Source organism: Cornus florida, unplaced genomic scaffold (assembly GCF_030987335.1).
Source record: "Cornus florida cultivar Cherokee Brave unplaced genomic scaffold, ASM3098733v1 CherokeeBrave_3.0.0_Hap2_Chr08, whole genome shotgun sequence".
Lineage (NCBI taxonomy): Eukaryota > Viridiplantae > Streptophyta > Magnoliopsida > Cornales > Cornaceae > Cornus > Cornus florida.
The window spans coordinates 70,256,823-70,269,069 of record NW_026775578.1 but is presented as its reverse complement, the minus strand read 5'-3'; the positions used below and the strand labels follow the sequence as shown (position 1 = coordinate 70,269,069).

The following is a 12,247-nucleotide window of genomic DNA, read 5'->3' as shown; positions in this document are numbered from 1 at the left end:
GATGATTGACGTAATGGAATTTGAGCCAAGGTGGAGATTGTTAGGAATTATGTCTCAAATTCCCATTATTATTAGTTTCTACTTTAGAGTGTATTATTTATGGTAATTTCTTATAGAGACGTGAATTGGATTCTAAGAAATTGTAATCCTTGTCCACAAAGGAATTGGGTATGTGACTCTATAAATAGATACTTAGGCTATTATTGAGAGTTATAAGTTGAAAGAGATGTAACCTCATGAGGGACTACGTTGATGGTAGGGGTGAGTTACGGATTTGGTAGAGTGAATACTAATGACAAGAGGGAGTCTCGTGGAGTACACGGAGAACTTGGTCAAGAGTTTGTGTGCATGGTCCGGGGTTGATATTCTCTACTATTGTAATATCTCTACATATATAGTGAACCTCTTTTCATCCGTGGATGTAACCCTGATTTTTGGTGAATCACGTATATATCTTGTGTTGTGGTTTGAATTGTTATTTTCTTTCTTTCTTTTGCTTCCGTTGTGCCCCAACAGATACTAGCATCCATTAAGAAGAATTGTGTAACTAATACTCTCTCCTCCCACCACAAAAAGTGTCGACCTTTTTCATTTTTTATTGTCCCAAAATACTTGCCTAAATTCAAATTTTAATCTAGAATTTTTTTAATATTCCTAATTTACCCTATAAAAGTGAAATAACACCTGACGTGGACTTTCATTTCCTAGCTTTATAATAAAAATATATATATATGAAAATTTACACTCTAAGGTTCCCAAAAAGAACACTTTTTTTTTTTTTTGGAAATGGAGGTAGGGATGGCAATGGGGTGGGTTTTGCTAAACCCTACTCCGCCCCGTTACAAAATTCGTCATACCAACTTCGCTCTTACTTCGAGATAGGTTTGTAATTAGTATACCATCCTCGTTCCTACTCCAATAGATAAAGTACCGACTCTGCTCCGCGTACTCTGTTTAATTGTTGGGTTAGGGCTGGTTATGTCACTTTTATTATGTAATAAAAAAAAAAAAACTAGCCTAATGTGCTCAAATTGGGATGATAATTAAGCCAGCCCAGCTTTTAAATTATTACTTGACACTTCTAATAAAGTAATAAGAGTCTTAAAAAAATTAAATATATTTTATATAAATATATTTAATATTTAAAGTTACATATATAATTGGGGTTGGGTCAGGACGGGTTTATCATTAAATCCGCCCCCACCCCAACCCCGCTTTAAGTTCTTAATTATTTTATCATATCTGTTCTAAACCCATTTAGGAGATTATCAAATTCACCCAATTAGATGCAATTTTTTGGCTAATAAAAGGATCAAATGGTATAATTTATTTGTTGGTAGCTAGCGGAATATTTCCAAGATGTTAATGAACAAGACGTATTTCTAATTATTGATAATATCTTCTGTTTCGTCCGAGCAGGATCCGAAGTATCCGCCTTATTGGGTAAAATGTCTTTCGTTGTGGGGTATCAACCCACCCTTAGTATTGAAATGGGTCTTTACAAGAAAGAATTACTTCTACTAAAGAAGGGTCAAGATGGTATGAATTACATAAACAATAATTCTTGAACAGTAAATAACCAGTTCAGATATTCACGACCAAGAAATACTGAATTCTCTTTCGGATTGGCCCTGAAAGGAGAAAAAAAAAAAAAGGCTGAAATGCCAACATGCGTCTTTTATTGAATTCACCCGACCTGATAGTACCATTTTGGGAATGTCTAGTGCCAAAGTCACAAAATGGGTAAGTTGCCGATCCCTAAAACAGATTATGTAATGTACTTTATCTACTGGATTACGAGGAGCATTTTACGGAAACAGCCGGATAGAGAGAATTGTCATCCCTCAATGGAGGGAGTATATAATGAAAAGGATTTATTGTAATATTGGTGATGGATTATTTTTCGTCTTTAGTCATCAAATAAGAGTACTTTTCATTATAGTCAAATAATTCTATATATTACCTCCTTCATAATCCCCTACTTTCTATGTGGAAAAAATCATTTTCAGTTTTCATAATGATTTGCAGTTTTGACAATGTTGCGTGTGCACTATGTGTACATATATGTTCATTATAGTCAAATAATTCTATATATTACCTCCCCGTAATCCCCTGTTTCTATGTGGAAATAATCATTTTCATTTTTCATAATGTTGTGTGTGCACTACGTGTACATATATGTCCATTATACTCAAATAATTCTATATATTACCTCCTTCATAATCCCCTAGTTTTATGTGGAAAAAATTCATTTTCATTTTTGATAATGTTGTGTGTGCATTATGTGTAACATATTTGTTCATTATTGTCAAATAATTCTTTATATTACCTCCTTCATAATCCCCTGTGGAATTAATCATTTTCATTGTTGATAATGTTGTGTGCATTATGTGTACATGTATGTTTCATGCATTACAAGCATGGTTCACAGTATTGATTACGGTCGAGGTATTAGTTGTGATTGCATACTAACAGATTAGGAAAAAGTCAGTATAAATTGATCGATACGGATTGCGTATCGAACTTAAAAAAAAATTACGTATTGATTAATACGTTCGATACGACGAATCATGATTGCAAGTAAGTCTCAAAATCAATACAATTTTGACATCAATTCTTTCAGATAACTTTATTTCATTTTGACTTGCCAAAAAAAATAAAAATAAAAAGGTTATTTCAGTTTGTTGTTGTCACATCCAAGAAAGAGAACTTTTTCTTTTTTAATAACATTGGGACAAGAAACTAGTGGGTGGGACAAGAAAACAAGCACGAAAATAACACTAGACAATAAAATATAGAAAATTAGTATTATATAATTTATATGTATAATACTTGGATTTGGGAGGAATGTGGGAGTGATGATACACTATCCCTAATTAGTTGTATACACATTTTAAATTGAGGCCATTTAAACAAACCCAACCAATAAAGCAATGGGTTGGTGGAGAATATGTAAAGAGATGTGACTTTTTGGGCAAGTTTTAAACAAAAGTGCTAAAGTGCCACACCATAAAGTAGAATACCATGTGACTTAATAGTGTACTGGTTTGGTATTTATCAAATAAAAATAAGCATGAAGATCTCGAATTTGTTAACTGGTTTGGTATTAATCAAATAAAAATAAGCATGAAGATCTTGAATTTGTTAAAAAATAAACATAATTAATTGGTTGGATAACCAATCAATGAGAAATGGCTCTTGGAGGCAAAATGCCACAATAAATAAATATATATATAATATTCTATTAAGTATTTTTTTTTTCATTCATGTGTTTATTATCCAACATATATAATATAATTTTATGTGATTTGTGAATCTTTATGATAAGTTGGATTATTAATCTAATAAAATGTTTACTATATATATAATATAAATGAGTACAGAATTTTTTATATATACATTTTTTTATTAATAATATTTTTATTTCTGATGAAAGAAGTTGGATAACCAACTGAGAATATCACCTCTCTAAAGAACATTATTAATGTCTAAATGAGCCAAAAAATAATATGTCATCACTATGCCCCTTAGAGCCATTAAATATAATATTGAATTTGAAAGAAAATAAATAAATAAATAAATAACCTTTGAGGTTGATGGAAAAAGCAATCTAGAAGAAACTGAAAATTGAGGGTTTTTTCAACTGAAACACTTTCCTATTTTTTTTTTTTTTTTTTTACCGAGGATTCATAACTGTAGTGCTATATTTAAATCTAGTATAACTTTCTAGGTCCAGTTTTCATTTCTACCCATCTGTGAGTTGACAAAATTTAAACTTATTGTTCATTATTTGAATAGAACACAGCTTTTGTGAGTCCTTAACTGATACATACATATATATATATATATATATATATATATAGAGAGAGAGAGAGAGAGAGAGAGAGAGAGTTGTTTATTTGATTTATGAGTCCTTACAATTAGTTGAATTATTAATAAAATTTACTTAAAATGGCCAAAGTTTTCATAAAAAGTGGATATCTACTTTCTGTTTGCTTCTCTTTTCTTTTATTTTTCATTTATAACACTTTTCACAAACTCACCTAAAGTAAAAAAGGTTTCTGTTAATACATACTAGTACATTTACAGGACCATCATATCTTAAGTGAAGCCCATACATGTCAGACAATGTTGAATAATAGCGCATTAAGGGCCACAAATAATGTTCTCCAAAGCACATCAAGGACCACATCTTTTAGTCCAACACTTGGTGATAATGTTAGATTTGTGAATGACATTGATAAAGCTATATACATGGTTGAAATTAACATCACATTACATCATAAACACAAGTTCTTGCACTTGTGCCTAACTGTAACACACATTGTATGACAAATTTTGAGCTTCAGAACCAAAAAATAAATTAAAAAATGTGTTTGTTCTGCATATTCCACCAGCATTCCTCCTCTTAACTTTACATTTCTTTTCTTCTTTTTCCCTCTGGTCACTGTGTTTTTTAAAAATGCCACGACCTTCATCTGTTAACATTGTTCCTCCCCGGTGCAAGCCATTTGTTGTTGTCATTGCACATCACCATTCCATCCAAACGCTGTCATCCTCTGTTTTGTATCGGGGCTACTGCTAACTTTTCATGGATGCATGTATGTGTGTCACCACGACTCGTCCAAACTGAAAATGAAGCCAACATGAACACGCATTAAATTGAGAAGGTACAATAGTAGGGGGGGTCATGGGGAATGAAATAATGTCAATTAATTCCAACAACCTTTCACAATCCATACTTGTATTGAATTCAAATTCGAATAAACAATCAAGAGTTTGTACAAGTAGGAAAGAAAAAGAGATGGAAAAGAAGGTTAATTATGGAGGAGCATTGAAAGGAGTAAGATTCTTGTAGAAAGAGAGTATTGTCCTATACTAATCATTATATCTCATTCCCCTTTTAAAAGAACATGATGGAGTGAAACAATGAAGCCATACCATACAAGTGAAAAAGATTTCTCCTCTAGTTGGTAAGCAGTCAGTATTAGACAGCCTTGCCGACAGGATCCGCTGTCTCTCCACCAAATGAGTTGCTAGGCAAAAAAAAATCAAAGGTAAATTAACAACAATGCATTGATACTGATCTACTATACTAAACCGAAAATGTGAGAATCCATTGACTTTCACGTTTTTACTGCTTGTGAATGAGGGTAAATGAATGTAAGCTAAAGAAGGAGATGGTAGTCCAAAGTTAAGCAAATAATCGGTATGGTCTCTAAAATTCTCCTGAAATTACCATTCACCTAAAAGTAAAGACTGATGGAATACCCAAACCAGAAACATTACTTTACAGCTACAATTGAAGGAGGAGGATGACCAACCAAAGACCCCATATGCTTTGTTGCCTGACATAGTGTATTTTCCATCTCTCTTACTTTTTCTTCCATCCCTTGTACCGCTCATCTTTTTCATTATTTATTTATTTTTTTAATTATTTTTTTTCCCTTTAATGCATAATCATGGGCACGTATAGTAGATTGAAACATTTCACCTGCCTCAAACTGTACTACCTGAATCCAATTTCCACAATTCTCCTCCATTGAGAAGGCAACGAAAATAGTTCATTAATTATACATGTATTACATGTTTTGTTGTGCCATGGAATCCAAGAATCCGGTCCCATGAGCTCCTAAACCCCACTACATTTTTTAAGATGTTACTGGAACATGGAAAACTCTAACTAGAGATTTTATACTTGCCTATGTCATGTGTAAGAAGAACCCACGTTTCTAATCAGCCACTGAAAAGAGGATGATGGTATATATAGAGCCAACTGGAAGAAGGAAATTTGGGGACTCTTCCTTTTTTCTGCAGCCAACTCCCAAGAGCAAAGAAAGGAGAATGTTTCTAATAAAAATAAGGCAGGCTGTATATCACAGTGTGTGTGCGCGCGCATGTGTGCGTGTGTGTGACCATGTGTAAAGTAAAACAAAGAAAATAACAGCATTACCATTAAATCCACCAACCTGTTGAATTATAGTCAACGGTACTCGCGGCAAAGAAAGTAGTTTAAGTTTGTTGCCAAATCCCTTTCACCCCGTCATGTTCTTCCTCATCCCGACAGCCTGCCTTGCTTCCAGTTTGCTCAAGACCTTTTAACAATCATGGCAATCCAAAATAATGACTGCAAGCTCCATCTTTTCAATGCTGAGATCAACAGTCCCACAGAGGGCCCAGCCTGAAGGCAAGAAAAATTAGGAAGTTTAGACAACAAGCTAACCAAAGATGATGGAAACAAATCTTAACAGAAGTAAATAAAAAACTAAAAAAAAAAAAGACACACACACAGAGGGCGAGGTAATGGGTAACAAAACCCTTTAATCGTCACTTTACTTTGACCATGACAACCAAAGCACTGACATGGACGTCCACTCTTCATGGTGGGGCTCTATTCTCTGTAAACACTCCAGAGATGGGTATGAAATTAACAGTGCTTCAGCTACAAAGATTTGTTTTTGGTTTATTCCGAGGTTGACCATTTTATGACTAGGTCTACTTCTCCATCCACCCAACTGGTTCAAGAAAACCCCAAATACGGCAAAAAGATATTTTAGAAAAATCAAACAGATGTTCATTTTTATCTCCTTTTTTGCAACTTCTTTTTCAAGACAGCTTGACAAGTTCAATATTCCACCATATACATTACTGGCCGCATCTTTTTCATTTGTTTCTTCCTTGAAACTGATTAATATGAGGAAACAGGTCATGGTTTTCCCAATATTTTAGGACAGAATTCTAAAAAGCTAACTGCCTGTCTTCTAGACCAGCCCTCCCTCTCACTAGGCAAAACAAGGATATGTTCAAATTTTGAAACATGTTAAGAAGCTAGAATGGATCTGTTAAATTTCTACTTATAATAGCAAAGCCATTGACATGACATGTAATACCAGCCTTCGTAAGCTTTTAGCTAGATCTTGGGCAGCAGTGCCTGCACAGTGATTGTGAGATCATGCAAACTACTGATCTTAGCCAGGCTGTTAGAAAGAAATTAGAAGTCCATCCGTACATTTAATTTGAAAACAGAAGTATTCACTCCCCCACACCCATACCCACCCCCTCCCCAATAGAAGACCAATAAACAAGTAAATAAATAAAAACTGAGGACAACAGAAGTTTACTACCAACGACAATCAGATGCAGCAAGACATTTCAAAGCAATATGGAAAAACCTTTCTTACCTGACCAACTCAGATGACCAAAATGGTATTTGAGATGAAAAGTACGAAAAAAGATTAATTTAATTTTCATGCTTATCAAATGAAGAATATTGTGCTAATTTCTTGAGGATCCTATTGATGATCCGGTTTCTTTCTTGAACTTTCCGTAATCTGGGGAAGCATAACAAGGCTGTAAACCAAATTTGAAATGATATTCAGATGAAGAATCTAATATTTCATCTCTGATTATTTTGTATTTCTGGAGAAGGGTAACGAAAATACCAATACAGCATTTCTGCTACAAAACAAAGCAATATCTAAGCACTTGAATTTGCTAAAAAGATGTGCATTGTCCTAAGCTTTAGAATCACATCTTTGATATGAGGACTCATTGTAGCACAATCTTTAGAACCTTGCCTGATGATGAGCAACTACTGTTCCCTTTATTTATGTGACATTTAGTTGTCTATGTCAATTTAATACTTACACTCTCTCTCTTTTTTTTTTCCTTTTTTTCTTTTTCCCTTTGATGTCATCAGAGACACCAACATGCATGCTTATTGGACACCATTTTGTAGTTAATCTGTTTCAATAAGAACAGTGGGTAACTCATAATATTTATGTTGGACATCCGCACCACCATGTCCTTAGTTACACAACAAGCCAGGGAATTGGAAAGGAACTTGTAATCCAAGAATCATAGGCAATCATAGGCAGTCTTCTAGCTAAATTGCATGCTGTAAATGAAAAAATGTCGCAAGAGTATCATCCAAAAGGGAAAAAAGGCTAATAATTGATTTCCAAAATATCTATGGTTATTGATTAGCAATTCAATTCATACAATCTGCAATGAAAAATTAAGGGGAAAAATTAGAAGATGTAATGCCAGATCACAATCTCAACAACTCAAAAAACACCTAAATCCCAACTTCAAGAGCCCAGATTCTGAACATAGAATATATACTAAGCAAAAAAGTCATATATTATTATATATATATCAAATTACTCTAGCAACCAAAATGCTACATCTTCCTTCATGTTCTGTTCCTGGACCATTTTTATCTTTATAAACAATAACGAGTTTCTTGGCTACAAACCGCAAGAACCTCCAATCGTGCCAGCCTAATGATACATTTAAATCATGTGGCTGTGCAGTTTCTAGATTTACATTGTTCAAATTTTCTCTCCTTCCCTATTAACCCTACTCTCCAAAATATTCTATTAGAAGTAAACAACACGGCCAGAGAAAAGAGATGAGGAAAGAATATAATAAATCCTACAATTTCAGAATCCTACAGGAGTTAAAAAGTAAAACATTACACTGAGGGAGCATCCGCAAAGACCATATTGAGCATGTCATCCTCACCGCTGGCCATGGAAAATAGCTCTGCATCCTTTTCTTCATCAGTTGAAAAATCCCTCCTTTCAAGCTTCGCATGAGCTGCGATAAATATCATCTTCTGAGCCTTCTCTAGGCCCACCCTGGAATGCCTTTGAACACAAACCCATCTCATGAAAGACCAGTTGCATTTGAACCCACACGAGGTTGCATGAAGGAAGAGAAGCCTCACTGCAACCTTCCCCAGTGACTTAAACTCTTTTAGGCAAGTTTCCCAGACAAGTCTACTGCTCTGTGGGTTTGCAATTTTCATCTTTCCTGTCAGAGGGTCTCGCTGTTTGACTTGAACAGCCTGTGCATATAGTGGCTCAAGCCCTTCTGACCTCCATTTCATGAGCTCCATCAATGCAATATGAGCTTCCTCCCTTGAAACCAAACGGGTTATGAGCTTATCTACATCCTTCTCCTGCTCATGTGTCAAGCACTTGAATGGCGGAAGGTATTTTCCGCTTGTGTCTCTCATCAAGTACTGTGGGTCTAGTATAAACGCAGCAGACCACGCTGGGTGGTAGTTTTTCTTGAATCTCTTTTCAACTATTTTCTCAACAGGACCTTCTGCAATGCTGAATTTGGCACACCATTCCTTCACTTTTGCTCTCAACTCCTCCCAAAGAGGAAGGCACTGTGCAACTAATGGCCTCTCAGCCTCAATCTCTTCAGCCATCCCTTTAACCAGCTTCACTAGTGAATGAACAGCCTCTAAGTCATTCCAGAACTCTACATCTTGAATAATCTCTGCAATTTCTCTGGCAATGGGATCATCACCGCACATGATCTTATATGAATCATCCAATACAAGTAATTGTAGTACCCGAGCACAGCTCAGCATATCCTCCAACATTGCCATAACAGGAGCAAAGTTCTTGGAGTTATTGCATTTGGGCGAAGGAACTCTAAGCAACCCAGCAGGCTCAAGTTCCTGCAACCTAAACTTGTGGAAGCTATTCCTAAGCTGAGAATTACTATTAAAAAAGTTAGCCACCTTCAAGCAATTATCAGTTGCAGTCTTAAAAAGAGGAAGCTCTTTGCTAAAATCCTTAATTAAACTAATAACACCCTGGAGCTGACAAGATAAATTAACCATCCAATGATTCTGAACCTCCAAATTTCTCAATGCCTTGCCCTTATACTTATCAGCAACAATACCTACACATCTATGCACATCACTCCCACATATACCAGCTAATGTCTCCCACATAATCTCCTCCGCGTACTTGGAAGGTACCGAACCAGCTGAAAATAGAGACTTTTGGAACACACTTGTTCCGTTTGGAAGATTAACCATAAACTTAACCAAATTCTCTTCCCCATATCTACAGTTCTTGTTCTTCCACCCATCAGAAGCAACTTGAAAGAACAAAGACTCCCTAATTCTAGCTTCTGACTCCATTCTCGCTTCATCATACTTAGAATCGAGCCTAGCACCAAAAAGCTCTCTTCGTGGCACAGAGGGGAAGCCAACTTGGCTAAGGAAAGCTTTGAACTTGGGGTGCTCAAGGCTAGAAAATGGGACTGACCCACAAGACTCATAGAACCAATCAGCCAACAGGTCCAGAGCAGAATCAGCCTGGTCCTTGCTCAGAGACGGACCGGGTGAGGCTTTCGGACTCTTGAGCTTCTTTACACTGTCTTCCAACATCGCCAAAGCACCCAAATCCTCCTTTCCACCAGATAACATCAAATGCTGCTGGTTCAACCCTGTATTAGTCACACTGCCAACAGTTTGCGCAACTTGTGACGGCGGAGAGTAACCCAATTCACTGCAAAACCGTCTCGAATCAACCATAGCCAGCGAATGAAGTTGGTAAGAAACCGAAGAAGTACCCGTATGACCCGTATGTTGTGAGCTCCGTTTCCGATGATTATGTGAAGAAGGCGAAGCTATCATCGACAATGGAGACGGAGAAGAAGCAGACGAAATGGGTTTCAATACAGAGCTGAAATTGGGGCAAGTCCCTCTCTTGAGATGCTCCGAGGCTGTTCTTGACGGGTTCGAAGCCGAAAACGCCGCGTCGCAGAGAGTGCACTTGAGCTTCACGGCCTTGGGAAGGTTCGACTCGGGGTTTCGAATCAAAATGGGTTCAAGATGAGCCCAATACCAAGCTCCTTTCCCTTTGATGGCCTTGGTTCGAACCGTCACCAACCCTTCGTATCGCTTGTTCACCGCTTTCACCGCAACATCTTCAGTGGATGATGATAGAGGGACCGAGGAAGACGTGTCGATTGGGGTCGAATCAGAGTCGGCCATTGAGAAGGTGTGTTCGAAAATGGGTGACGAGTTTGGGTATGTATCTGAAAGAATCAGAAGCAGACCCAGAGCTCGTTGTTGGTCTCTGGTTGTTGTTGGTGTAGTTTGGGTTTGGGCTGTATCATCGTGTCGTCACGGCTATGAAGACTTGTGTCAGTTTTCCGGTTCCTTTGGTGCATTTGACCGGGAAAAGTCGCCGCCGGCGAGATGGGTTTTGGGTGTCGACGGAGTTAGAAGACCGGGACCGGCGATGAGGTCGGAAAGTGACGAAATTTTGTGGTGTGACACAGCGACAGGTGTTACTCTCAGTGTGTACGTAAAGTGTTTGTTGAATTGTTTAGCTGAGGTGATGTTTTGAGAAGGGGAGAAAGAGGGAAGAGCTGGAGAAGAGGAAAATATTGGCAGAGAGAGACATGTGTGCGTTAGTATTGTGTATATTGAGAAGAAGAAATGAGAAAGTCCCACGTGCTGATAAAGAGCGTGTAGAGAATCTACTAAAGAAATTTGAAATAATGTCAACAAGGTATTTGTTTCCCATGAACTGGCCAATGGAATTGACTCCTTAAAGTATGGTCAACAATAAACAGATTAAGTGAGGTGTAAGGCTCACTCCATGAGAAAAAAGAAAAATAATATAAGAGAGAGGGGGAGCCTTTCACCCCATGAGAAAAAAGAAAAATAATACAAGAGAGGGGGGTCTAGGAGAAAATTTACAATACTTAGGAAGTACACTTCCCGAGTCTCTCAATTGTTAGATTATTCATTAAATGAGTCTCATCAGGTTGTCTATGTATGCAATTCTTCTAAGAGGGTATTGCCCTCATGCTTGAATTGGCACTCAAGAACAAATTTTGTTATAATTCACTAATTTAATTTTGCTAATCCACCATTTCAATCAAAATGTACCTAATAATTTATTCCTCTCTCTTACAAAAATTGTCCACATTTCCATTTTGGCCGTCCTAAATTAATTGTCCCAATTAAAAAGTCAATGCAATCCTTTTTGTAACATTACCAATTTAACCTCTCACATTGAACTCGTACAAACAACTAATCGCATCAATATAATAATCAGTCATGCACTACTAATATAATAAATAAATAAAATTACAAGTCATCATCTTAAAAAGTTAGATTCTCCAAAAGTGTCCATTAAAATGGGACGGAGGTAGATTATCCATTAAATGAGTCTCATCACGTGATCTATGTATGCAATCCTTCTAAGAAGGTATTGCCCTCATGCCTAAATTGGTACTCGAGAACAAATTTTGTTATAATTCGCGAATTTAATTTTGTTAATCCACCATTTCAATCAAAATGTACCTAATAATTTATTACTCCCCTGTGTTACAAAAATTGTCCACATTTCTATTTTAGCTGTCCTAAATTAATTGTCCCAATTAAAAAGTCAATGCACTCCTTTTTGTAACATTATCAATT

At 36.4% G+C, this 12,247-nt stretch overlaps 1 protein-coding gene across 1 annotated transcript; it reads right to left on the bottom strand.

Moving 5' to 3' along the window:
- Positions 1-5,969: 5,969 nt before the first annotated feature.
- Positions 5,970-11,494, bottom strand: LOC132271977 (uncharacterized). Its single transcript, XM_059773496.1, has 2 exons — positions 8,481-11,494; positions 5,970-6,181 (listed from the first exon to the last, which is right to left on the bottom strand). Exons 1-2 carry the CDS (start codon positions 10,805-10,807, stop codon positions 6,157-6,159), a joined length of 2,352 nt encoding a protein of 783 aa, XP_059629479.1. The 5' UTR covers positions 10,808-11,494; the 3' UTR covers positions 5,970-6,156.
- Positions 11,495-12,247: the final 753 nt, after the last annotated feature.